Below are 27,985 nucleotides of genomic sequence, written 5' to 3'. Positions count from 1 at the left end.
TTTTTTGGACGGCTGCTGGTTATGTGACGCTGGGTCAGTGAGACGCTGGATCGCTCCTCAATCCGCGTCCAAACCATAACATTTTCAGTGATACTTTCAAATATCGTCCATTAGTGGAGGTGCTGACATGTGTGTTCAGAGTAGGCCGTCATATTGATACCTGCAATGCCGTATTTATCATATGTCCATTAGACAGCATGTGTGACATAGGGGCGGAGTCAGGCACTTGAAACCAGTGGCCTTGTTTGGGTGGAAGAATAACTGCTACCGCTGCTCCTTGTAGTCCAACATACACATTTTGACACGCCATAGCCAACATTTTTCCTGCGAATAACTCAGTCCAACATTCTTTAGTCAGTGTGTTGTTGTTTATCATCACACTTAAGGGTTCAATGCAAACTTTCCATGTGCTCCAGTGATGCACCAAAACCAAGTCAGCTGGCCACCAGATCCAATACACTGTTAAATGTGTGTTGATACAGGCTGCTGGGGCCCTGTCCGACCCTGAAATGGTGGCTGGGGTCCTGTAGGACCCTGAGATGGTGGCTGGGGCCCTGCCCGTCCCTGGGCTGGTGGCTGGGGCCCTGCCCGTCCCTGGGCTGGTGACTGGGGCCCTGCCCGACCCTGAGATGGTGGCTGGGGTCCTCTCCGATCCTGAGATGGTGGCTGGGGTCCTGTCCAACCCTGAGCTGGTGGCTGGGGCCCTGCTCGACCTTGAGATGGTGGCTGGGGCCCTGCCCGACCCTGAGATGGTGGCTGCTATTGTTGGCTGCATCGCTTGCTCTCTGTTGTTGGACTCCTCATGTCACAGTTTTTTCTTCGTTTCCTCTGCTTGCCTTCACCTAAATTGGGTGATCTCTGTAGCTACTTAGATAATCCATCTATTTATTTTCTTTTGCTACGCCCGCCTTTCCTCCTTGTTAAAGATAAAACATCTTGTTCTAGTCACGTTGTTTGTTTTCGTTGAGGTAAGCGGCAAGTTTTGACAGCAAGTGCTGTCACGGTGCATGGCTGCTATGGTCACTGCCAGAGGTGGCAGAATTTTTCCAACAACCTGTCATTGAAAACAACAGAGCATCCAATTTACAGCCAACATGAATGCAGCATAACACCAAGACACACAGGCACACATGTACACACACACACACACACACACACACACACACACACACACACACACACACACACACACCACACACACACCACACACACACACACACACAACGTGTTGGAGTTTTGGTTTCCACTTTGGTTTTATTTGAGTTCAGCATTAAAGTAAAAACCGATGTGAACAGTCTTCAGTTGGCAGCGATGGTCTGGTCTATCCAGGCCCTCAGCTCGGAGACGCGGGCGTAAATACCAGGTGAGGTTGAGCAGCGGGTGCTGCCCCATGATGCAACACCAACCAGCGTCCAGGCTCCGTCCTTCTGACAGACCAGTGGACTACCAGATTCAGCCTGAAAAACCAGAGACACCCAAGAGGTGAACAAAACACACTGAACCACTTTCACCTGTCAGTCAGTCCACTTTATTTTGAAAGGCAAAAGAGACTATCTACTCCACCTGCATCTCATACGGTCACAGCACTGACTGTAGATCAGATTTTACATTTATTATGTGACACCTACACTTTATCTTAAAAAATTAAACATTGCGTTGTTTTTATATATATATATATATATATATATATAAACAGGGTTTTCGATGTTAAATTTAAATGGCCACAAAATCTATAATCTGAATCAGATTTGGATCAAACTTTGTCAGTCGATTAAAGATACCATCCTACATAATGTTCTCAAATATGAAAGAAATTTGATCTTTTTTCACAGAGTTAAATGGAAAAAAATTAAAAATTGTGGGCTCCAGGCTGTTCACAAACAAAGAAACGGAAAAAATCATAACTTGGTTTTGCAAGTTCTCCCACTTAGAAATCATGGAGGGGTCTGAAATTTTGATCTTCGGTGCATGTCCACTGTGAGAGACATAATCTAAAAAAAAATAATAATAAAATCCGGAAATCACAATGTATGATTTTTTAATAATTTATTTGTATGTTACTGCTGCAAATAATATTTGAACACCAACCAACCAACAAGAATTCTGGCTCTCACAGACCTGTTAATTTTTCTTCAAGAAGCCCTCTTATTCTGCACTCTTTATCTGTATTAATTGCACCTGTTTGAACTTGTTACTTGTATAAAAGACACCTGTTCACACACTCAATCAATCACACTCCAACCTGTCCACCATAGCCTAGACCAAAGAGCTGTCTAAGGACACCAAAGACAAAACTGTAGACCTGCACAAGGCTTGGATGGACTACAGGACAACAGGCAACCAGCTTGGTAGAAGACAACAACTGTTATGATTATTTATTAGAAAATGGAAGAAACACAAGATGACTGCCAATCTCCCTCCCTCCCAAAGTGAGATTCCATGCAAGATCTCACTTTGTGGGGTAAGGATGATTCTGAGAAAGCTCAGAACTACACAGGAGGACCTGGTCAATGACCTGAAGAGAGCTGGGACCACAGTCACAAAGATTACATTAGTAACACATGATGCTGTCATGGTTTAAAATCCTGCAGGGCAGCAAGGTCCCCCTGTTCAAGCCAGCACATGTCCAGGCCCATTTTAAGCTCACCAGTGACCATCGGGATGATCCAGAGGAGGCATGGGAGAAGGTCATGTGGTCAGATGAGACCAGAATAGAGCTTTTTGGAATCAACTCCACTTACCATGTTTACAGGATGAGAACAACCCCAAGAAAACCATCCCAACCGTGAAGCATGGGGGTGGAAACATCATACTCTGGGGGTGCTCTTCTGCAAAGGGGACAGGATGACTGCACCGTATTGAAGGGAGGATGGATGGGGTCATGCATTGCGACATTTTGGCAAACCTCCTTTGGCAAACAACCTCCTTCCCTCAGTAAGAGCATGGGTCACGGCTAGGTCTTCCAGCATGACAATGACCCCAAACGCACAGCCAGGGCAACTAAGGAGGGGCTCTGTAAGAAGCATTTCAAGGTCCTGGAGTGGCCTGGCCAGTCTCTAGACCTGCACTCAATAGAAAATCTTTGGAGGGAGCTGAAACTCCAAACCTAAAAGATCTAGAGAAGATCTGTATGGAGGAGTGGACCAAAATCCCTGCTGCAGTGCGTGAAAACCTGGCGAAAAACTACAGGAAACGTTTGATTTTCGCAGGCGTTGAAATACTTATTTGCAGCAGTAACATACAAATAAATTATAAAAAATCATACATTGTGATTTCCGGATTTTTTTTTTTTTTTGATTATGTCTCTCACAGTGGAGGTGCACCTAAGATGAAAATTTTAGACCCCTCCATGATTCCAAGTGGAGAACTTGCAAAACCGCAGGGTGTTATGTATATATATATACACTCAACAAAAATATTAACGCAACACTTTGGTTTTGCTCCCATTTTGTATGAGATGAACTCAAAGATCTAAACTTTTTCACATACACAATATCACCATTTCCCTCAAATATGTTCACAACCAGTCTAAATCTGTGATAGTGAGCACTTCTCCTTTGCTGAGATCCATCCCACCTCACAGGTGAGCCATATCAAGGTGCTGATTAGACACCATGATTAGTGCACAGGTGTGCCTTAGACTGCCCATATATTTTTGTTGAGTGTATTATATATAATTATATATTATATATATATATATATATATTGTGTTACTAAGATAAGAACTCAAGTAATACACACACACACACACACACACACACACACACACACACACACACACACCACACACCACACCACACACAACACACACACCCACACACAACACACACACACACACACACAAACCCCAAAACAGATAAATACTGAAATTAATGTGAAGTGACACAGGGGAAAAGTGTTGTATGTATGTATGTCTGGTTATGGTTTGTGTTTTCAGTCCTTTGTTTTGTTTTGTGACATGATTTTTGGTTCGTATTGCCTCCTGTGTTCATGTGTGTGGGTGTATGGTATTCCCGATGTGTGTAGGCATGTCTCCCTCGCCTATCATGTTTACTGTCAGTGCCATGATTATGGGTGTATCCTCTCTCATCTCATGTGGGTGTGTCCTCTCTCATCCCGTGTTGGTGTATCCTCTCTCATCTGGTGTGGGTGTGTCCTCTTTCCTCTCGTGTGGGTGTGTCCTCTCTCATCTTGTGTGGGTGTGTCCTCTTTCATCTCATGTGGGTGTGTCCCGTTTCATCTTGCGTGGGTGTATCCTCTCTCATGTCATGTGGTTTTGTCCTCTCTCATCTCGTGTGGGTGTGTCCTCTCTCATCTTGTGTAGGTGTATCCTTTCTCTTCTCGTGTTGGTGTGTCCTCTCTCATCTCGTGTGGGTGTGTCGTGTTTCATCTCATGTAGGTGTGTCCTCTCTCATCTCGTATGGGTGTGTCCTCTCATTTCATGTGGGTGTGTCCTCTCTCATCTCATGCGGATGTGTCTTCTTTCATCTCGTGTGGGTGTGTCCTTTCTCATCTCGTGTGGGTGTGTCCTCTCTCATCTCCTGCAGGTGTGTCCTCTTTCATCTCATGCGGGTGTATCCTCTCTCATCTTGTGCAGATGAAATGTGTGCGGATGCTTCTCGTGCGGATGTGTGGGTGTGTCGTGTTTCATCTCATGTAGGTGTGTCCTCTCATCTCGTATGGGTGGTCCTCTCATCATTTCGTGTGGGTGTGTCCTCTCTCATTTCATGTGGGTGTGTCCTCTCTCATCTCATGCGGATGTGTCTTCTTTCATCTTGTGTGGGTGTGTCCTCTTTCATCTTGTGTGGGTGTGTCCTCTCTCATCTCGTGTGGGTGTGTCCTCTCTCATCTCAGCGTGGGTGTGGGCCTGTTTCAATCTCAGGCGGGTGTTCCTCTTCATCTTGTGTTGGTGTGTCCTGTTTCATCTCAGCGGGTGTGTCCTCTCTCATCTTGTGTTGGTGTGTCCTCTCTCATCACGTATGAGTGTGTCCTCATCTCATCGCGTGTGGGGTGTGTCCTTTCTCCCTCATGGTGGTGTGTCCTCTCTCATCTCTGGTGGGTGTGTTGTGTTTCATCTCGTGTAGGTGTGTCCTCTCTCATCTCGTATCGGTGTGTCTCTCTCATTTTATGTGGGTGGTCCTCTCTCATCCTGTGTGTGGTGTGTTGTGTTCTCTCGTGTAGGTGTGTCCTCTCTCATCTATGCCGGTGTGTCCTCTCTCATCTTGTGTGGGTGTGTCCTCTCTCATCTTTTGTAGGTGTATCCTTTCTCCTCTCGTGTGGGTGTGTCCTATCTCATCTCGTGTGGGGTGTGTTGTGTTTCATATCGTGTGGGTGTGTTGTGTTTATCTCGTGTAGGTGTGTCCTCTCTCATCTCGTATGGGTGTGTCCTCTCTCATCTCATGCGGATGTGTCTTCTTTCATCTCGTGTGGGGTGTCCTTCTCATCTCGTGTGGGTGTGTCTCTCTTCATCTCGTGCAGGTGTGTCCTCTTTCATCTCATGCGGGTGTATTCCTCTCTCATCTTGTGCAGATGAAATGTGTGCGGAGGCTCTCGTGCGGATGTGTGGGTGTGTCTGGTGTTTCATCTCATGTAGGTGTGTCCTCTCATCTCGTGTGGGTGTGTCCTCTCTCATCCCGTGTGGGTGTGTCCTCTCTCATCTCATTGTGGGTTTGTCCTCTCTCATCTCGTGCGGGTGTGTCCTCTCTCATCTTGTGTGGGTGTGTCCTCTCTCATCATGTGTAGGTGTGTCCTCTTTCATCTTGTGTGGGTGTGTCCTCTCTCATCTCGTGTGGGTGTATCCTCTCTCATCTCGTGTGGGTTTATCCTTTCTCCTCTCATGTGGGTGTGTCCTCTCTCATCTTGTGTAGGTGTACCCTTTCTCCTCTCGTGTAGGTGTGTCCTCTCTCATCTCGTATGGGTGTGTCCTCTCTCATTTCATGTGGGTGTGTCCTCTCTCATCTCGTGTGGGTGTGTCCTCTTTCATCTCGTGTGGGTGTGTCCTCTCTCATCTCGTGTGGGTGTGTCCTCTCTCATCTCGTGTGGGTGTGTCCTCTCTCATTTCAATGTGGGTGTTGGGTCTCTCTCCTCTCATGCGAATGTGTCCTCTTCTATCTCGTGTGGGCGGTGTCATGTTCATCTCATGTGGGTGTATCCCTCTCATCCTCGTGGGGTGTGTCCTCTTTCATCCTCGTGTGGGTGTGTTCCGCTCTCATCTCGTGTGGGTGTGTCCTGTTTCAATCTCGGTGTAAGGTGTGTCCCTGTTTCATCTCATGTGGGTGTGTCCTCTCTCATCTCATGTGGGTAGTGTGTCCTCTCTCATCTTGTACAGGTGTGTCCTCTTTCATCTCAGGTGGGTGTGTCCCTTTCCTCATCTCGTGCGGGATGTGCCTCTCTCATCTCGTGTTGGGTGTATCCTCTTCATCTCGTGCAGGTATGTCCTCGTCTCATCGTGTGCGGGTGTGTGTCCTCTTTCATCTCGTGTGGGTGTGTCCTGTTCATCTTGTGTGGGTGTGTTCCTCTTCATCTCCTGCGGGTGTGTCCTCTCTCATCTCGTGCCAGGTGTGTTCCTCTTTCATCTCAGGCGGGTGTGTCCTCTCTCATCACGTGCGGATGTGTCCTCTCTCATCTCGTGTGGGTGTGTCCTCTTTCATCTCGTGCAGGTATGTCCTCTCTCATCTCGTGCAGGTGTGTCCTCTTTCATCTCAGGTGGGTGTGTCCTCTCTCATCTCGTGCGGATGTGTCCTCTCTCATCTCGTGTGGGTGTGTCCTCTTTCATCTCATGCAGGTATGTCCTCTCTCATCTTGTGCGGCTGTGTGTCTTCTTTCATCTCGTGTGGGTGTGTCCTCTTTCATCTTGTGTGGGTGTGTCCTCTTTCATCTCGTGCGGGTGTGTCCTCTCTCATCTCGTGCAGGTGTGTCCTCTCTCATCTCGTGCGGGTGTGTCCTCTGTCATCTCATGTGGGTGTGTCCTCTTTCATCTTGTGTGGGTGTGTCCTCTCTCATCTCTTGTGGGTGTGTCCTCTCTCATCTCGTGCGGGTGTGTCCCCTCTCATCATGTGTGGGTGTGTCCTCTCTCATCCTGTGTGGATGTGTCCTGTTTCATCTCGTGTGGGTGTGTCCTCTCTCATCCCGTGTGGGTGTGTCCTCTCTCATCTCATGTGGGTTTGTCCTCTCTCATCTCGTGCGGGTGTGTCCTCTCTCATCTTGTGTGGGTGTGTCCTCTCTCATCATGTGTAGGTGTGTCCTCTTTCATCTTGTGTGGGTGTGTCCTCTCTCATCTCGTGTGGGTGTATCCTCTCTCATCTCGTGTGGGTTTATCCTTTCTCCTCTCATGTGGGTGTGTCCTCTCTCATCTTGTGTAGGTGTACCCTTTCTCCTCTCGTGTAGGTGTGTCCTCTCTCATCTCGTATGGGTGTGTCCTCTCTCATTTCATGTGGGGTGTGTCCTCTCTCATCTCGTGTGGGTGTGTCCTCTCTCATCTCGTGTGGGTGTATCCTTTCTCATCTCGTGTGGGTGTGTCCTCTCTCATCTCGTGTGGGTGTGTCCTCTCTCATTTCATGTGGGTGTGTCCTCTCTCATCTCATGCGAATGTGTCTTCTTTTATCTCGTGTGGGCGTGTCATGTTTCATCTCATGTGGGTGTATCCTCTCTCATCTCGTGTGGGTGTGTCCTCTTTCATCTCGTGTGGGTGTGTCCTCTCTCATCTCGTGTGGGTGTGTCCTGTTTCATCTCGTGTAGGTGTGTCCTGTTTCATCTCATGTGGGTGTGTCCTCTCTCATCTCATGTGGGTGTGTCCTCTCTCATCTTGTACAGGTGTGTCCTCTTTCATCTCAGGTGGGTGTGTCCTTTCTCATCTCGTGCGGATGTGTCCTCTCTCATCTCGTGTGGGTGTATCCTCTTTCATCTCGTGCAGGTATGTCCTCTCTCATCGTGTGCGGGTGTGTGTCCTCTTTCATCTCGTGTGGGTGTGTCCTGTTTCATCTTGTGTGGGTGTGTCCTCTTTCATCTCCTGCGGGTGTGTCCTCTCTCATCTCGTGCAGGTGTGTCCTCTTTCATCTCAGGCGGGTGTGTCCTCTCTCATCACGTGCGGATGTGTCCTCTCTCATCTCGTGTGGGTGTGTCCTCTTTCATCTCGTGCAGGTATGTCCTCTCTCATCTCGTGCAGGTGTGTCCTCTTTCACCTCAGGTGGGTGTGTCCTCTCTCATCTTGTGCGGATGTGTCCTCTCTCATCTTGTGTGGGTGTGTCCTGTTTCATCTCGTGTGGGTGTGTCCTGTCGTGCAGGTGTGTCCTCTTTCATCTCAGGTGTGTGTGTCCTCTCTCATCACGTGTGGGTGTGTCCTCTCTCATCACATGTGGGTGTGTCCTCTCTCATCTCGTGTGGGTGTGTCCTCTCTCATCTCGTGTGGGTGTGTTGTGTTTCATCTCGTGTAGGTGTGTCCTCTCTCATCTCGTATGGGTGTGTCCTCTCTCATTTCATGTGGGTGTGTCCTCTCTCATCTCGTGTGGGTGTGTTGTGTTTCATCTAATGCCGGTGTGTCCTCTCTCATCTCGTGTGGGTGTGTCCTCGCTCATCTTGTGTAGGTGTATCCTTTCTCCTCTCATGTGGGTGTGTCCTCTCTCATCTTGTGTAGGTGTACCCTTTCTCCTCTCGTGTAGGTGTGTCCTCTCTCATCTCGTATGGGTGTGTCCTCTCTCATTTCATGTGGGTGTGTCCTCTCTCATCTCGTGTGGGTGTGTCCTCTTTCATCTCGTGTGGGTGTATCCTTTCTCATCTCGTGTGGGTGTGTCCTCTCTCATCTCGTGTGGGTGTGTCCTCTCTCATTTCATGTGGGTGTGTCCTCTCTCATCTCATGCGAATGTGTCTTCTTTTATCTCGTGTGGGCGTGTCATGTTTCATCTCATGTGGGTGTATCCTCTCTCATCTCGTGTGGGTGTGTCCTCTTTCATCTCGTGTGGGTGTGTCCTCTCTCATCTCGTGTGGGTGTGTCCTGTTTCATCTCGTGTAGGTGTGTCCTGTTTCATCTCATGTGGGTGTGTCCTCTCTCATCTCATGTGGGTGTGTCCTCTCTCATCTTGTACAGGTGTGTCCTCTTTCATCTCAGGTGGGTGTGTCCTTTCTCATCTCGTGCGGATGTGTCCTCTCTCATCTCGTGTGGGTGTATCCTCTTTCATCTCGTGCAGGTATGTCCTCTCTCATCGTGTGCGGGTGTGTGTCCTCTTTCATCTCGTGTGGGTGTGTCCTGTTTCATCTTGTGTGGGTGTGTCCTCTTTCATCTCCTGCGGGTGTGTCCTCTCTCATCTCGTGCAGGTGTGTCCTCTTTCATCTCAGGCGGGTGTGTCCTCTCTCATCACGTGCGGATGTGTCCTCTCTCATCTCGTGTGGGTGTGTCCTCTTTCATCTCGTGCAGGTATGTCCTCTCTCATCTCGTGCAGGTGTGTCCTCTTTCATCTCTGGTGGGTGTGTCCTCTCTCATCTCGTGCGGATGTGTCCTCTCTCATCTCGTGTGGGTGTGTCCTCTTTCATCTCATGCAGGTATGTCCTCTCTCATCTTGTGCGGCTGTGTGTCTTCTTTCATCTCGTGTGGGTGTGTCCTCTTTCATCTTGTGTGGGTGTGTCCTCTTTCATCTCGTGCGGGTGTGTCCTCTCTCATCTCGTGCAGGTGTGTCCTCTCTCATCTCGTGCGGGTGTGTCCTCTGTCATCTCGTGTGGGTGTGTCCTCTTTCATCTTGTGTGGGTGTGTCCTCTCTCATCTCTTGTGGGTGTGTCCTCTCTCATCTCGTGCGGGTGTGTCCCCTCTCATCATGTGTGGGTGTGTCCTCTCTCATCCTGTGTGGATGTGTCCTGTTTCATCTCGTGTGGGTGTGTCCCTCTCTCATCCCGTGTGGGTGGTGTCCTCTCTCATCTCATGTGGGTTTGTCCTCTCTCATCTCGTGCGGGTGTGTCCTCTCTCATCTCGTGTGGGTGTGTCCTCTCTCATCATGTGTGGGTGTGTCCTCTTTCATCTTGTGTGGGTGTGTCCTCTCTCATCTCGTGTGGGTGTATCCTCTCTCATCTCGTGTGGGTTTATCCTTTCTCCTCTCATGTGGGTGTGTCCTCTCTCATCTTGTGTAGGTGTACCCTTTCTCCTCTCGTGTAGGTGTGTCCTCTCTCATCTCGTATGGGTGTGTCCTCTCTCATTTCATGTGGGTGTGTCCTCTCTCATCTCGTGTGGGTGTGTCCTCTTTCATCTCGTGTGGGTGTATCCTTTCTCATCTCGTGTGGGTGTGTCCTCTCTCATCTCGTGTGGGTGTGTCCTCTCTCATTTCATGTGGGTGTGTCCTCTCTCATCTCATGCGAATGTGTCTTCTTTTATCTCGTGTGGGCGTGTCATGTTTCATCTCATGTGGGTGTATCCTCTCTCATCTCGTGTGGGTGTGTCCTCTTTCATCTCGTGTGGGTGTGTCCTCTCTCATCTCGTGTGGGTGTGTCCTGTTTCATCTCGTGGTGGTGTGTCCTCTTTCATCTCATGTGGGTGTGTCCTCTCTCATCTCATGTGGGTGTGTCCTCTCTCATCTTGTACAGGTGTGTCCTCTTTCATCTCAGGTGGGTGTGTCCTTTCTCATCTCGTGCGGATGTGTCCTCTCTCATCTCGTGTGGGTGTATCCTCTTTCATCTCGTGCAGGTATGTCCTCTCTCATCGTGTGCGGGTGTGTGTCCTCTTTCATCTCGTGTGGGTGTGTCCTGTTTCATCTTGTGTGGGTGTGTCCTCTTTCATCTCCTGCGGGTGTGTCCTCTCTCATCTCGTGCAGGTGTGTCCTCTTTCATCTCAGGCGGGTGTGTCCTCTCTCATCACGTGCGGATGTGTCCTCTCTCATCTCGTGTGGGTGTGTCCTCTTTCATCTCGTGCAGGTATGTCCTCTCTCATCTCGTGCAGGTGTGTCCTCTTTCATCTCAGGTGGGTGTGTCCTCTCTCATCTCGTGCGGATGTGTCCTCTCTCATCTCGTGTGGGTGTGTCCTCTTTCATCTCATGCAGGTATGTCCTCTCTCATCTTGTGCGGCTGTGTGTCTTCTTTCATCTCGTGTGGGTGTGTCCTCTTTCATCTTGTGTGGGTGTGTCCTCTTTCATCTCGTGCGGGTGTGTCCTCTCTCATCTCGTGCGGGTGTGTCCTCTCTCATCTCGTGCGGGTGTGTCCTCTGTCATCTCGTGTGGGTGTGTCCTCTTTCATCTTGTGTGGGTGTGTCCTCTCTCATCTCTTGTGGGTGTGTCCTCTCTCATCTCGTGCGGGTGTGTCCCCTCTCATCATGTGTGGGTGTGTCCTCTCTCATCCTGTGTGGATGTGTCCTGTTTCATCTCGTGTGGGTGTGTCCTCTCTCATCCCGTGTGGGTGTGTCCTCTCTCATCTCATGTGGGTTTGTCCTCTCTCATCTCGTGCGGGTGTGTCCTCTCTCATCTTGTGTGGGTGTGTCCTCTCTCATCATGTGTAGGTGTGTCCTCTTTCATCTTGTGTGGGTGTGTCCTCTCTCATCTCGTGTGGGTGTATCCTCTCTCATCTCGTGTGGGTTTATCCTCTCTCATCTCATGTGGGTGTGTCCTCTTTCATCTCGTGTGGGTGTGTCCTCTCTCATCTCATGTGGGTTTATCCTCTCTCATCTCGTGCGGGTGTGTCCTCTCTCATCTTGTGTGGGTGTGTCCTCTCTCATCTTGTGTGGGTGTATCCTACTCATCTCATGTGGGTGTGTCCTCTCTCATCTCGTGTGGGTGTGTCCTCTCTCATTTCGTGTGGGTGTATCCTCTCTCATCTCGTGTGGGTTTATCCTCTCTCATCTCATGTGGGTGTGTCCTCTCTCAGCTTGTGTGGGTGCCCTCTTAGTGTCTTGTGCTTGTAGGTGTGTGCTGGCTCCATGCCTCTGTTTTGTGTGGGCGTTCCTCCCCTATCTATTGTGTGTGTGTTTCTATCCCCATTCAGTCTTGTGTGTGTGTGTGTGTGTGTGTGTGCACGTATTATATTTCCTTGCCTGTGTTCTGCCCATTATGTTCCGTCACTGGTCAGATTTGTTTGCCATTTTGTGTGCACTTATTGTTCAGTATTCCTCGCTGCCTTGTTGGTTTAGTTCTTGATCATGGTTTAGTTCTGATTATCTTTTGTGTTCAGATCTCCTTCTGATTTTGTTCTTTGCTATTGTGTTTGTTTCTACCCCGTTGCTTATTGTTCACTCCCAAGTTTCATGTTTGTTTTTGTACAACCTATTAAATTGAAGATAGGTTGAAGAGCATTTGCAAATCGTATTCTGTTTTTATTTACATCTCACACAACGTCCCGACTTCATTGGAATTAGGGTTGTGTTATCAGTATTATTATCAGTATTTTGTATTATCTCCTCTTCTGCAGTTATGTTTGGTTATTGTGATTATTTATTTTCCATTCACCCTTTGATGTATGTTGTTATTTTTCTTGCAGCTGTCATTTTAGTTTTTGTTGCTTGTGTTATGTTCATTTCCACGTGCACTGTTGTTTCCCGTTCTCATTTCTGCACACCTGTTATGATTTCTCTTTTTGCATTCAGGCACTCCCCCTTTTCCTGCAATTTAGCACTTCCTTCCTTCTCTTCTCTCGTGATTCCTCCGTGAGTATGTTAGTGAATTCTGATGTTAATACGAGGTCTATTAGCAAAGTATCCGACCTTATTATTTTTTCAAAAACCATATGGATTTGAATCACGTGTGATTGCGTCAGACAAGCTTGAACCCTCGTGCGCATGCGTGAGTTTTTCCACGCCTGTCGGTTGCGTCATTCGCCTGTGAGCAGGCTTTGACTGAGGAGTGGTCCACCCCCTCTGCGGATTTTCATTGTCAGGAAATGGCGGAATGATTTGGGCTTTTGTTCCATCAGAATTTTTTCAGAAACTGACTGGTAGCTGGAAACCATTCGAAAAATTTATCTGGCTTTCGGTGAAAATGTTACGGGCTTCACAGAGAATAAGGACTGTTACTACAGCTTTAAGGACGGCTGTAAGGACGCTCGGCGCGCCGCGCCACCATCGAGAGCCACAAGGCACCGTTTCATTTCTAAACGGATGGCTCTGTGGATCCGAGACCGTCGTGTGCACTTTCTAATGGTTATCACAAGTGTTGTGTGGGCCGCCAGCAGAGGAGGTACTGCTGGCCCACCACCAGAGGGCGCCCTGCGTGAAGTGCGGGCTTCAGGCACGAGAGGGCGAACAGCCGAGGTGACAGCTGTCACTCATCAACCATGACAGCTGTCACCGATCATCTGCATCTCACCTGGAATAAAAGCAGGAAGACACCTCCACCACATCGCTGAGATATAGACTTCAGCGAGAGGTAATATTCTCAGCCGTGTAACTAACTGTGTTTAGTCTGAACTCATTTTTGCAGCTGTTTTTCCTGTGGAGTGCATTGTCTGGAGATTGGCGTGACCGGCGACAGCTTCGCTTCACACCCCGCCAGATAAGTGCTTTGTGACAGGAGCTGCACGTGTGAATCGGAGGTGGAGGTGGAATTCCCACCAGTATTGTTACAGGGTGTACACACACCCACACTTGACTGTCTTTGTTTTCCGCCAGCAGTACCAGATCCGACACGCTGAGACGGTGGCCACCTGGGGACTTCGGGACTTGGCGGCTCCAGTATCCCTCGGGTTCGGTGGCGGTGGAAATCGTGTGGTTCCGGTTCGTCTCCAGACTGGCGTCTCCTATCGTCGAGCCTGCCCACACGACACCTTTATTGATTGACTTGTATTCATTCTGTAATCTGCTGTGTTTGGTTGTGGCATTCACAACAGTAAAGTGTTCAAATTTAACTCCTTCTATTGTTCGTTCATTTACGCCCCCTGTTGTGGGTCCGTGTCACTACACTTTCTCAACACACAAGAGCTGAACATCAGCCATTTTCTGGCAGATTTCACTTTTAACAAGAGATTTTGTCATGGAAAGTTGAGCGGAGGCTTTGCGTGTCACGACCGATTTGCTGATGGAGCGAGACAAAGGAACACCTCCGTTTTGGTCTCACAGGACGGCTTTGAGATGGCGTTCAGACAGCTGTCGGTGGTTTTTCCATCGAGTGATTATCCGAGAAATTGTGGATGTGCCTGGACATGCCAGAACATGTCCCGTGGCAGGAGGGGAGGGGGCATGGGAAGTTTCTGCACTGAAGGCAACTGTTTCTTCCACACAGCGCACCAGAGATGAGTTTTAATCCACCGGTAACGGCACATTTCCGTCCAGCTCTCGGGTTCAAATGGTCTGTGCCACAGAGCATGGATTTTTCGACAAAATGAACTGCATTGCACTACCAAAATCCTTCAGTGTTTATCCGGAGTTACTCCTGTGAGCGCCGCTGATAATATATTTAGAAATTTAGTTTATTTTACAGTTGAAAGGCTTCGTGTTTGCTCAGCAGGAAAACGGCGAGTGAGGGAGAGAGAGAGAGAGAGAGAGAGAGGGGAGAGAGAGAGAGAGCTAGGGAGAGAGGACTTTTAAATCAGTGTGTGTTCGCCACCTGTAGCCTTCTGTGGTCATGCTACATCACAGGAGTGCCGCAAGCGATCCAGGGTTTTTTTCTGATTGGTTAAAATTGTGTCAATGGCGGCATTTATGAAATTGTTTAATTCTGCTTAAATGCCAATATTCAAAGGCGGATATTTCAGTTGTAAGAGCTCCTTATTGTCATTGATACACATCAATTATTAGTTTATAGCACAGTCTATCTTCCCAGCTGTATTTCATCAGTGGTTTTCTTTTCCTTTAACACGCAACACAACTGTGACACGCACATGATGCTGATGCAGCCCAGTCTCGCTTTTTTTCGTGCTCCCGGCACGAAATTAGTCAAATTTTTATGACAGGGTTTTTTTAAACTCACTATTACTAACCCTACTCCTACCCCAACCCTAACCTTAACCATAACCTAATCTTACTCCTTCCCCCAACCGTAACCATAACCACCCCGACCCCTGCTTCACTTTTAATTTTGTGCAGCCATCAGCCAATTTGTGCTGCCCTGACGAAAATGAGGCACTTGTCACAATATTACAAACCAATAGATTAATGTATATTTCGTGCTGCTGAATCACGACAGGTTGTGCTGATGTGTCCCCATTTCTTGAAAGTACCCATCTATCTGCTGCAGTGAAAGAATGGGCTTTTTCCAGAAATCTGAAATGACACACTCATACGTAAAGGCTTATTATGCCTGAACATACAATAAAGAAATAATTTATTTTGTAACAACTGAAAGAAAATTTCTTAATTGTCTGAATTGTCTTAATTCAGAAAAAATGGACCTTTTGGACCTTTATAGCTCCAACAGTAATAATAAATAAACACACACACACACACACACACACACACACACACACACACACACACACACACACACACACACACACACACACACACACACACACACACACACACACACACACATATATAAAATGTAATCTAATAATATATAAATTATTACATTAATAATAATATATTATTAAATATATTTCAGGAACACCTCAAGAAAGCCTTTTGAGTGATATTTTGTGATTCAGTAAATATGTCAAGTATTTCAAACATTTAAAATTACTGAACAAACTGAAAAAGTATGGAATTTGACAAGCATTGTTGTCCTGCGTCTGTTTAGTGACAAACATGATTTTTGTGTGCAGGCATGTTAAATGGACTGCATTTATATAGCGCTTTTTCATCTGCATCAGATGCTCAAAGCGCTTTACAAATAATGCCTCACATTCACCCCAATGTGATGGTGCTGCCATACAAGGCACTCACCACACATAGAGGATTAAAGACCTTGCCCAAGAGCCCTTAGTGATTTTCCGGTCAGGCTGGGATTTGAACTGAGGATCTTCTGGTCTTAAGACCAATGCCTTAACCACTGGACCATTTTGCCATAGCTAAACAAAAGCTGATATGGCCATCAAGCTATGTATCAAATCCTCTAATCTACTGCAGACTTTAAAATGTAAAGCCCTCAAGCAACATCACTGACAAATAAGGAAGTTATGTTTTAGACCAGGAACTATCACTTGTTATTGGATTTTATTCAGAACTGCAGCATTAGAAAAAAGTGCTTGGTTTTGGTTCATTCCAGAGAATGTAAACTTTTCATACATATCCATATTTTACCATTTTCTTAAGATTTTCTAAATATTTCAAATGCTACTTGGTCTAAAAACTACTAAAAACCACTAAACTACTGAATCACCCACCTTGCAGGAAGAGGGTCCAGTGCAGATCATCTGGTTGGTGACCTGGTTTCCCCAGAAAGGGCGGCACTCGTCATTGGTTTGCAGTTGAAGGACGGCTTGCCGAAGCCCAGTGTTGGTGACTAAAGCTGCACCAACAGATCACAGGTCAGTTAAACCACTTGAAACTTTGTTTTCACTTTCCACTGTGAATAAAACCACTCTAAATGGACACAAAACACCTACACCTGCTGGCCAATATAAATATTACAGTGATATCCTCATGACATGAGAGACTACCTAGACCGTGGGCCATCAGTCAGAATTCTTAACTTTCGTGACCCACATCGAGTAACTAATAAATTTTCAAATAATATTGTCCAAAAACATATTTGAAAGCATACTATGTAACTTGGGAACCTAAGAATCCCACCATTATTTTAAAAAGTGAAAAAAAAATCTCCATAATTTTGACAAAGAGCCCTGAAAAATTACCCAATCACAGCGGACCTTTCATAAACGCATCAGACTATCCCATACAGAACAGTCAATCAGATCATTTGTTTCAACACAGCAACAATAACACCTATGTCGTGGGATGCCGATGCTAGTGGCAATGCATCTGAAGATGATTCTGAAGGTACACTATCTGGATTTTGCTGCATGCACGTCATCTCATCCCACAGCAGGATTATTCCTCTTTGGGAGAAGTCTTTCAAGAAATTCAAAGAATGTGTTAATCTTTGGAAACAAGCAAAATACGCGGTCGAAACAAAGGTAGCACACGACGCAGACTCCTATGCTTGGGATTGTGTACAGGTGCAGGCAGAGCTGCCAGGGTGTTTGCTGCCAGATGGAAAACTGCATGTTCATTGCGATAATCATGGTGAAAGAAGTGAGAGGTAATTTTTCATTATAAAGCTAGAAATTAAATTATTAATAGTGTATCATAAAATGCATATTGGTGGTTCAGATTCTACAGGCTGGTCTTCAGTTGAATGAATGATTGAAACATTGATATTTGTTCCTGTGTATTATAGGCCTAGGTCAACAACAAATGTTAATTCCATATAACTTATTAATGACCATTTCATGAATGTAGAAATGCAAAAAGGGAATATATTTTTGGATAAATGAAATATTGTTTATAGTGGTTGTTAAGTTTGTTGGTTTCTCTGAGTCTGTACTGAGTTTGTGTGTGTGTGTTTTACATTCTACTCTTCATGGGTAACAATGTTACTGTTAAATGATTAAATCATTGCTAAATGACATGAGGCTTTATGAGTAAAGCATATTTATGATAATGATCCTAATGCTATGATCATTATAATGTTATAAATAATGAAATGGTGAACTTTATAATTCCAAGCACACCCCTTACTGCTTTTAAAACAATTAAAAACAACACTAGTTATAGGCCTTAGTTGAATATAATTTTTCTTCCTCGAGCAGACTTTGTTTTATTTTGATTTTAAATAAGTTTGTTTTATATTTTCTAAACTGTCAGTACTTATTTTGTGTGGATTTAATTGATTCACCTAATCACTACACAGTATTTCAGATAAATAATTTTCTAATTTCTCTATTTTGTGGCCTTTTGGATGATGCTTATGGTTGTAAATATTTTCACGTGTAATTTGCCCTCATTATTTTGCTAACCTCAGGAGACAAGGGACACCAGGATGTCATAGTAAATTTTTGCCATATTGCCAAAAATAGCAATAAAAAGCTAGAAGATAAAATTTACTATTTTAGTTTAATTCTCTCATCTACACACACACACACACACACACACACACACACACACACACACACACACACACACACACACACACACACACACACACACACACACACACACACACACACACACACACACACACACACACACACACACACACACATACAATGGGGAAAATAAGTATTTGACCCCCTGTCAGTTTTGCAGGTTTTCCCACCTACAAAGAATGGAGAGGTCTGTAATTTTTTATCATAGGTACACTTCAACTGTGACAGACAGAATCTAAAAAAAAAAAAAAAAAAAAAAAAAAAATCCAGAAAATCACATTGTATGATTTTTAAATAATTAATTTGCATTTATTGCATAAAATAAGTATTTGATCCCCTACCAACCAGCAAGAATTCTGGCTCACACAGACCTGTTAATTTTTCTTTAAGAAGCCCTCTTATTCTGCACTCTTTACCTGTATTAATTGCACCTGTTTGAACTTATTACCTGTATAAAAGTCACCTGTGCACACACTCACTCAATCACACTCCAACCTGTCCACCATGGCCAAGACCAAAGAGCTGTCTAAGGACACCAGGGACAAAACTGTAGATCTGCACAAGGCTGGGATGAACTACAGGACAACAGGCAAGCAGCTTGGTAGAAGACAACAACTGTTATGATTATTTATTAGAAAGTAGAAGAAACACAAGATGACTGTCAATCTCCCTCGGTCTAGGATTCCATGCAAGATCTCACTTTGTGGGGGTAAGGATGATTCTGAGAAAGCTCAGAACTACACAGGAGGACCTGGTCAATGACCTGAAGAGAGCTGGGACTACAGTCACAAAGATTACATTAGTAACACATGATGCTGTCATGGTTTAAAATCCTGCAGGGCAGCAAGGTCCCCCTGCTCAAGCCAGCACATGTCCAGGCCCATTTGAAGTTCACCAGTGACCATCTGGATGATCCAGAGGAGGCATGGGAGAAGGTCATGTGGTCAGATGATACCAGAATAGAGCTTTTTTGGAATCAACTCCACTTACCATGTTTAGAGGATGAGAACAACCCCAAGAAAAGTTTCTGTGAACGCTCTCAGTTGTCCAGGTGGTTTCCATAGTAGAGAAGCTTGAATCTACGACTGGACTGGGTTGCTTGATGTGAGGACGTTTCGCTTCGCAGAAGCTTCCTCAGCTAAAATTCTTGCTCTGGTAGTCTGACTTCTGTCTTGACTCTTGTAGAGAAGAACAAACAGAAGCCACAAATGCTGGAGTTTTAAACCTAACCAGATCCCTCCTACCGAGAGGCAGACTGCTATTGGCTAGTGACTAAACAATTGCTTTAATTAGCACCTATTATGTTCTAGTTAGTACCCTCCTAATGACAGGGTAGCTGTCCCTCCTAACGATGGGACTGCCGCATCTCCTGACGGCTCTCCTGATGAAGTGAATGACTCATTACAATCAACAAAAGACTGAAACTGCTTTGACCTGAGTACCCCATTGTAAACAGGGGACAAAGCATGTCTAAGACCCCCCTCCCTGGTTAAGGCTGGGTTTCAACTGTTTCACATACAATGCCTCCATCACACCTCTCTCAAACCATTTCTTCTCTCTGGCTAAGATTTTAACTTCCTTGTCCTCAAATGTGTGGTTAGTGTCTTTATGGTGGAGATGAACAGTAGACTGAGGTCCACTGGCACCCTCTCTGCGGTGCTGGTATAGCCTTTTGTGTAATGGCTGCTTAGTCTCACCTATGTAGTGTTTGTTACAGTTTTCCTGACATCTGATTTCTTTGTTTGTAACTAGGGATCCTGTCCTTAGAGGGAACTAATTTCTGTCTCAAGATGTTAATAGGTTTAAAGTAAACTGGGATTTTGTGCTGTCTGAAGATCCTCTGTAGTTTTTCCCCTACTCCTGCTAAATAAGGGAGAGACACTCCTCTTCTTCTTGTCTCCGTCTCCTGTCTGTCTGGTCTCTTTGTTCTCTGGGACTTCTGCACTTTGTCCAGAGACCATCGTGGGTACCCACATACCGTGAGGGCTTTCTGGACAAGTTGTTGTTCTTCAGCCCTTCCCTCTGTAGTTGTGGGCACATGTAGAGCTCTGTGTTGAAGAGTCCTGATCACCCCGAGCTTGTGTTCAAGGGGGTGGTTTGAGCCAAAGAGCAGATATTGGTCAGTGTGAGTGGGTTTTCTGTAAACCCTTGTCTGGAGCTTCCTGTTCTCTCCAATCGTAACATCAATCATCAATCAATCAATTTTTTTTTTATATAGCGCCAAATCACAACAAACAGTTGCCCCAAGGTGCTTTATATTGTAAGGCAAGGCCATACAATAATTATGTAAAACCCCAACGGTCAAAACGACCCCCTGTGAGCAAGCACTTGGCTACAGTGGGAAGGAAAAACTCCCTTTTAACAGGAAGAAACCTCCAGCAGAACCAGGCTCAGGGAGGGGCAGTCTTCTGCTGGGACTGGTTGGGGCTGAGGGAGAGAACCAGGAAAAAGACATGCTGTGGAGGGGAGCAGAGATCGATCACTAATGATTAAATGCAGAGTGGTGCATACAGAGCAAAAAGAGAAAGAAACAGTGCATCATGGGAACCCCCCAGCAGTCTACGTCTATAGCAGCATAACTAAGGGATGGTTCAGGGTCACCCGATCCAGCCCTAACTATAAGCTTTAGCAAAAAGGAAAGTTTTAAGCCTAATCTTAAAAGTAGAGAGGGTGTCTGTCTCCCTGATCTGAATTGGGAGCTGGTTCCACAGGAGAGGAGCCTGAAAGCTGAAGGCTCTGCCTCCCATTCTACTCTTACAAACCCTAGGAACTACAAGTAAGCCTGCAGTCTGAGAGCGAAGCGCTCTATTGGGGTGATATGGTACTACGAGGTCCCTAAGATAAGATGGGACCTGATTATTCAAAACCTTATAAGTAAGAAGAAGAATTTTAAATTCTATTCTAGAATTAACAGGAAGCCAATGAAGAGAGGCCAATATGGGTGAGATATGCTCTCTCCTTCTAGTCCCCGTCAGTACTCTAGCTGCAGCATTTTGAATTAACTGAAGGCTTTTTAGGGAACTTTTAGGACAACCTGATAATAATGAATTACAATAGTCCAGCCTAGAGGAAATAAATGCATGAATTAGTTTTTCAGCATCACTCTGAGACAAGACCTTTCTGATTTTAGAGATATTGCGTAAATGCAAAAAAGCAGTCCTACATATTTGTTTAATATGCACTTTGAATGACATATCCTGATCAAAAATGACTCCAAGATTTCTCACAGTATTACTAGAGGCCAGGGCAATGCCATCCAGAGTAAGGATCTGGTTAGACACCATGTTTCTAAGATTTGTGGGGCCAAGTACAATAACTTCAGTTTTATCTGAGTTTAAAAGCAGGAAATTAGAGGTCATCCATGTCTTTATGTCTGTAAGACAATCCTGCAGTTTAGCTAATTGGTGTGTGTCCTCTGGCTTCATGGATAAATAAAGCTGGGTATCATCTGCGTAACAATGAAAATTTAAGCAATACCGTCTAATAATACTACAAGCATGTATAAAGTGAATAAAATTGGTCCTAGCACAGAACCTTGTGGAACTCCATAATTAACCCTAGTCTGTGAAGAAGATTCCCCATGTACATGAACAAATTGTAATCTATTAGACAAATATGATTCAAACCACCGCAGCGCAGTGCCTTTAATACCTATGGCATGCTCTAATCTCTGTAATAAAATTTTATATATATGTATGGGCAGAGATTGTTACCTCTTTGGTCAGGCGATATCTCGGCAAATGAGGTGGAGATGCCGTCCTGTTGATATACCTCCTTGTTAATTGGGATCAGCTGTCTCCAGTGATGGGTGGCAGCTGTCATCCTGGCTGCTCCTGTAAGGCGGCAGCGCCCTCCGGTGCCTGGAGCCCGCACTCCAGGCAGGGCGCCCTCTAGTGGCGGTGGGCCAGCAGTACCTCCTCTTCAGCGGCCCACACAACAGGACCCCCCCCTCAACGGGCGCCTCCTGGCGCACAACCGGGCTTGTCAGGGTGGCGACGGTAGAAGTCGGCCAGGAGGGCCGGGTCCAGGATGAAGCCCTTCTTCACCCAGGAGCGTTCTTCGGGGCCGTACCCCTCCCAGTCCACCAGATACTGAAAACCCCGGCCCATCCGTCGGATGTCGAGGAGCCGGCGCACGGTCCAAGCCGGCTCTCCATCGATGATCCGGGCAGGAGGTGGCGCCGGACCCGGAGTGCAGAGGGGTGAGGTGTGATGAGGCTTAATCCTAGAGACATGGAACACTGGGTGAATCCGCAGTGAGGCCGGAAGCTGGAGCCTCACTGCGGCGGGATTGATGACCTTAAGTATCTTATACGGACCGATGTATCGTTCTTGCAGTTTTGGGGAGTCCACTTGTAGGGGAATGTCCTTGGTGGACAACCACACTTCCTGCCCGGGACGATATGTGGGGGCCGGGGCCCGCCGCCGGTCTGCATGGTTCTTCGCCCTCGTCCGGGCCCTTAACAAAGCAGAACGGGCGGCACGCCACACCCGACGGCACTTCCGTAGGTGGGCCTGGACCGAGGGCACACCGACCTCCCCCTCAACCACCGGAAACAACGGGGGTTGATACCCCAAGCACACCTCGAAAGGGGAGAGGCCGGTGGCTGACGACACTTGACTGTTGTGGGCGTACTCGATCCAGGCCAGGTGGGTACTCCAGGCCGTCGGGTGCGCGGCTGTCACGCAGCGTAGGGTCTGCTCCATCTCCTGGTTGGCCCGTTCTGCTTGTCCGTTGGTCTGGGGGTGATACCCGGACGAGAGACTGACCGTGGCCCCCAGTTCCCGGCAAAAGCTCCTCCAAACATGCGAGGAGAACTGGGGACCGCGATCGGAGACGATGTCTGATGGTATCCCATGCAGACGGACGACGTGGTGGACTAGGAGGTCCGCTGTCTCCTGGGCCGTTGGTAGCTTCGGGAGGGCCACGAAGTGGGCCGCCTTGGAGAATCGGTCCACTATCGTGAGGATTACGGTGTTTCCCTGGGACGGCGGGAGGCCCGTGACAAAATCCAGGCTGATGTGAGACCAGGGGCGATGAGGCACGGGCAGCGGCTGTAGCAAACCCGATGTCTTGCGGTGGTCGGCCTTGCCCCTGGCGCAGGTGGTACAGGCCTGGATGTAACCCCGGACGTCGGCCTCCAGGGACGCCCACCAGAAGCGCTGCCGGACGACTGCCACGGTTCTTCGCACCCCAGGATGACAGGAGAGCTTAGAACCGTGACAGAAGTCCAGGACCGCAGCCCTAGCCTCTGGTGGGACGTAGAGTCTGTTCTTCGGTCCGGTTCCGGTGTCCGGGTCTCGTGTCAGGGCCTCCCGGACGGTCTTCTCCACGTCCCAGGTAAGGGCGGCCACGATAGCGGACTCCGGGATGATGGGATCCGGGGGATCCGACGACTCCGTTTTGACCTCATCTTCATCTTCATGACAAGGCATCCAATCTTTGATTTTTGGTCCCGGGACGGTAGGTGATCCGGAAGTCAAAACGGCCGAAGAACAGTGACCAGCGGGCTTGCCTGGGATTCAGCCGCTTGGCGGTCCTGATATACTCCAGGTTCCGGTGGTCAGTGAAAACCGTGAACGGCACTGACGTTCCCTCCAACAGATGTCTCCACTCCTCAAGAGCCTCTTTCACCGCAAGGAGCTCTCGATTGCCGACGTCATAGTTCCGTTCGGCTGGGGTCAACCTGCGGGAAAAATAGGCACACGGGTGAAGGACCTTATCGGTCTTTCCGCTCTGGGATAGCACGGCTCCTATCCCTGAGTCCGAGGCGTCCACTTCAACCACTAACTGGCGACTAGGATCGGGCTGCACCAGAACAGGTGCAGACGAGAAGCGCCGTTTCAACTCCTTGAACGCGGCATCGCAACGATCCGACCAGGTGAAGGGGACTTTTGGAGAGGTCAGGGCTGTCAGGGGGCTAACTACCTGACTGTAGCCCTTAATGAACCTCCTGTAGAAATTAGCAAAGCCTAGGAACTGTTGCAACTTCCTACGGCTTGTGGGTTGGGGCCAGTCTCTCACCGCCGCAACCTTGGCCGGATCAGGAGCGACGGAGTTGGAGGAGATGATGAACCCCAGGAAGGACAAAGACGTGCGGTGGAACTCACACTTCTCGCCCTTCACAAACAGCCGGTTCTCCAACAACCGCTGCAGGACCTGACGTACATGCCGGACATGAGTCTCAGGATCCGGAGAAAAGATGAGTATATCGTCTAGATATACGAAGACGAACCGGTGCAGGAAATCCCGCAAGACATCATTAACTAATGCTTGGAACGTCGCGGGGGCGTTTGTGAGGCCGAACGGCATGACCAGGTACTCAAAGTGACCTAAGGGGGTGTTAAATGCCGTTTTCCACTCATCTCCCTTCCGGATCCGAACCAGATGATACGCATTTCTAAGATCGAGCTTGGTGAAGATTTGGGCTCCATGCAGGGGTGTGAACACCAAATCCAACAGGGGCAACGGGTATCGGTTGCGAACCGTGATTTCGTTCAGCCCCCTATAATCAATGCATGGACGAAGTCCGCCGTCTTTTTTACCCACAAAAAAGAAACCTGCGCCCATCAGGGAGGTGGAATTCCGGATCAACCCGGCAGCTGATGAGTCCCGGATGTAGGTCTCCATTGATTCGCGCTCAGGCCGTGAGAGGTTGTACAGCCTACTGGACGGGAACTCACTGCCCGGAACCAAATCAATGGCACAATCATACGGACGGTGGGGGGGAAGTGTGAGAGCCAGATCCTTGCTGAACACGTCGACAAGGTCGTGGTACTCCACCGGCACCGTCCCCAGATTGGGCGGGACTCTGACCTCCTCCTTAGCTTGGGAGCCGGGAGGAACCGAGGAACCTAGACACACCCGATGGCAGGTCTCGCTCCACTGAACCACTACCCCGGACGGCCAATCGATCCGGGGATTGTGCTTCAACATCCAGGGAAATCCTAAAACCACATGGGAGGTGGCCTGAGTCACAAAAAACTCGATCACCTCCCGGTGATTTCCTGACACCACCAGAGTTACAGGTGGTGTTCTATGCGTGATCGGAGGGAGTAGGGAGCCATCTAGTGCCCGAACCTGTACAGGCGAGGTAAGCACCACCAGAGGGAGCCCTATCTCCCTGGCCCATCTGCTGTCCAACAGATTCCCCTCAGAGCCCGTGTCCACCAGTGCTGGGGCCTTCAGGGTTGAGTCCTCATAAAGGATCGTAACTGGGAGTCGTGTGGCAATGTGGGTGTGTCCCACGTGAATGTCTCGGCCCATCCCTAGCCCAGTTTCTAGGGGGCGGGCGTTGGAGTTTAACCGCTCGGGGCAGTCTCTCATATGGTGCTCTATTGCACCACAAACAAAACAAGCTCCGTGGGCCCGTCCCCTCTGTGCATCTGGTGCCCTAAATGTTGCCCTACTCGTGTCCATAGCTTCGTCAGCAGGGGGAGCTGTGGCCTCACGGAGCGCAGGGGCCGTGGAGCGTGGGGAAGGCGGAGCGCGGTCGGAACCGGAAGGGAGAGGGACGGCGCGTGCCCGGCCACGCCCTTCGTCTCGTTCCCGCCGACGTTCTTCTAACCGGTTGTCTAACCGTATGACAAGATTGATGAGCTCATCTAAATCCCGCGGTTCGTCCTTAGCCACCAGGTGCTCCTTAAGAACCAAAGACAGTCCGTTTACAAAGGCGGCGCGGAGGGCAGTGCTATTCCAGCCGGACCTCGCAGCCGCAATGCGGAAGTCGACTGCATAGGCAGCTGCGCTCCGACGCCCCTGTCTCATTGACAGTAGCACGGTTGAAGCGGTTTCTCCTCTATTAGGGTGATCGAACACGGTTCTGAGCTCCCTTACAAACCCATCATATGTCAGAAGGAGCCGTGAATTCTGCTCCCAGAGCGCTGTAGCCCAAGCGCGTGCCTCACCGCGAAGCAGGTTTATTACATAAGCTACTTTGCAAGCATCAGTCGCGTACATGACGGGACACTGTGCGAAGACGAGCGAGCACTGCATTAGAAAATCTGCGCACGTCTCCACACAGCCTCCGTACGGTTCTGGGGGGCTTATGTAAGCTTCAGGGGAAGGTGGGTGGGGTCGTTGAACGACCAGTGGAACATCACTGTTACGCACAGGGTCGACGGGAGGGAGAGCCACAGCGGTGCCCGGGGGGCGCGCTTCCACTTGTGCGGCGAGAGCCTCCACCCTGCGGTTCAGGAGGACGTTCTGCTCGGTCATTAAATCCATCCGAGTCGTGAAAGCGGTGAGGATCCGCTGAAACTCACCGATCACCCCTCCCGAGGACGCCTGCGCGTCCTGTTCTTCCATTGGCCGTTCAACAGCCGGTTGACGCCCCTCGGGATCCATGACGCTGGCCGAGATATCCTGTTGTGAAAGTGTAGGAACACGGACCCACAACAGGGGGCGCAAATGAACGGACAATGGAGGAATCAAATAACACTGTTTTTACTGTTGTGAAAGCAGGCACAACAACACAGCCGATTACAATATTGAGACTGAGTCCAATAACAACGGTGTCGTGTGGGCAGGCTCGACGATAGGAGACGTCTGTCCAAGTCGAACCGGAACCAAACCGATTTCCTCTGCCACCGAACCCCGGGAATACTGGAGCTGCCAAGTCCCGAATCCCCAGGTGGCCACTGCCTCCGCTCGTCGGATCCGGTACTGCTGGCAAGGAACAAAAACAGTCAGGTGTGGATGCGGCTGCACCCAGTAACACGGAGGGTGGAGAGTCCACCTCCACCTCTCGTTAACAATGATACAGGAGTGTAGGAAGGTGAGTACTTATCCAAAAGTTGTTCAGTAGTCAGCTGTCCTACAAATGCTCCACAAGAAATACAACAATGGTTAGTTATATGTATGGGCAGAGATTGTTACCTCTTTGGTCAGGCGATATCTCGGCAAATGAGGTGGAGATGCCGTCCTGTTGATATACCTCCTTGTTAATTGGGATCAGCTGTCTCCAGTGATGGGTGGCAGCTGTCATCCTGGCTGCTCCTGTAAGGCGGCAGCACCCTCCGGTGCCTGGAGCCCGCACTCCAGGCAGGGCGCCCTCTAGTGGCGGTGGGCCAGCAGTACCTCCTCTTCAGCGGCCCACACAACATCTGACTCTTTGTCAGCCTGGCTACAGTGCTGAAAAGAAACCTGGGGTTGTTCTTATTTTCTTCAATTAGTGATGAGTAGAAAGATATCCTAGCTTTACGGAGGGCTTTTTTATAGAGCAACAGACTCTTTTTCCAGGCTAAGTGAAGATCTTCTAAATTAGTGAGACGCCATTTCCTCTCCAACTTACGGGTTATCTGCTTTAAGCTACGAGTTTGTGAGTTATACCACGGAGTCAGGCACTTCTAATTTAAAGCTCTCTTTTTCAGAGGAGCTACAGCATCCAAAGTTGTCTTCAATGAGGATGTAAAACTATTGACGAGATACTCTATCTCACTTACAGAGTTTAGGTAGCTACTCTGCACTGTGTTGGTATATGGCATTAGAGAACATAAAGAAGGAATCATATCCTTAAACCTAGTTACAGCGCTTTCTGAAAGACTTCTAGTGTAATGAAACTTATTCCCCACTGCTGGGTAGTCCATCAGAGTAAATGTAAATGTTATTAAGAAATGATCAGACAGCAGGGAGTTTTCAGGGAATACTGTTAAGTCTTCTATTTCCATACCATAAGTCAGAACAAGATCTAAGATATGATTAAAGTGGTGGGTGGACTCATTTACTTTTTGAGCAAAGCCAATAGAGTCTAATAATAGATTAAATGCAGTGTTGAGGCTGTCATTCTCAGCATCTGTGTGGATGTTAAAATCGCCCACTATAATTATCTTATCTGAGCTAAGCACTAAGTCAGACAAAAGGTCCTGAAAATTCACAGAGAAACTCACAGTAACGACCAGGTGGACGATAGATAATAACAAATAAAACTGGTTTTTGGGACTTCCAATTTGGATGGACAAGACTAAGAGTCAAGCTTTCAAATGAATTAAAGCTCTGTCTAGGT

The 27,985-nt window shown here is 47.9% G+C and overlaps 1 protein-coding gene across 1 annotated transcript in view; it reads right to left on the bottom strand.

The window, feature by feature from the left end:
- Window positions 1-1,254: 1,254 nt before the first annotated feature.
- LOC117502033 (chymotrypsin A-like) overlaps window positions 1,255-27,985 on the bottom strand; it is a 51,504-nt gene continuing 24,773 nt past the window's right edge. The window contains exons 6-7 of the mRNA XM_034161016.1: window positions 16,219-16,343; window positions 1,255-1,457 (exon numbers count right to left, since the gene is read on the bottom strand). Coding sequence (XP_034016907.1) covers window positions 1,299-1,457; window positions 16,219-16,343 — 284 coding nt within the window. The 3' untranslated portion in view covers window positions 1,255-1,298. The remainder of the gene's footprint in view (window positions 1,458-16,218; window positions 16,344-27,985) is intronic.

This window comes from Thalassophryne amazonica, chromosome 2 (assembly GCF_902500255.1).
Source record: "Thalassophryne amazonica chromosome 2, fThaAma1.1, whole genome shotgun sequence".
Lineage (NCBI taxonomy): Eukaryota > Metazoa > Chordata > Actinopteri > Batrachoidiformes > Batrachoididae > Thalassophryne > Thalassophryne amazonica.
The sequence above is the reverse complement of the archived record's forward strand: the minus strand, read 5'-3'. Positions and strand labels throughout refer to the sequence as shown.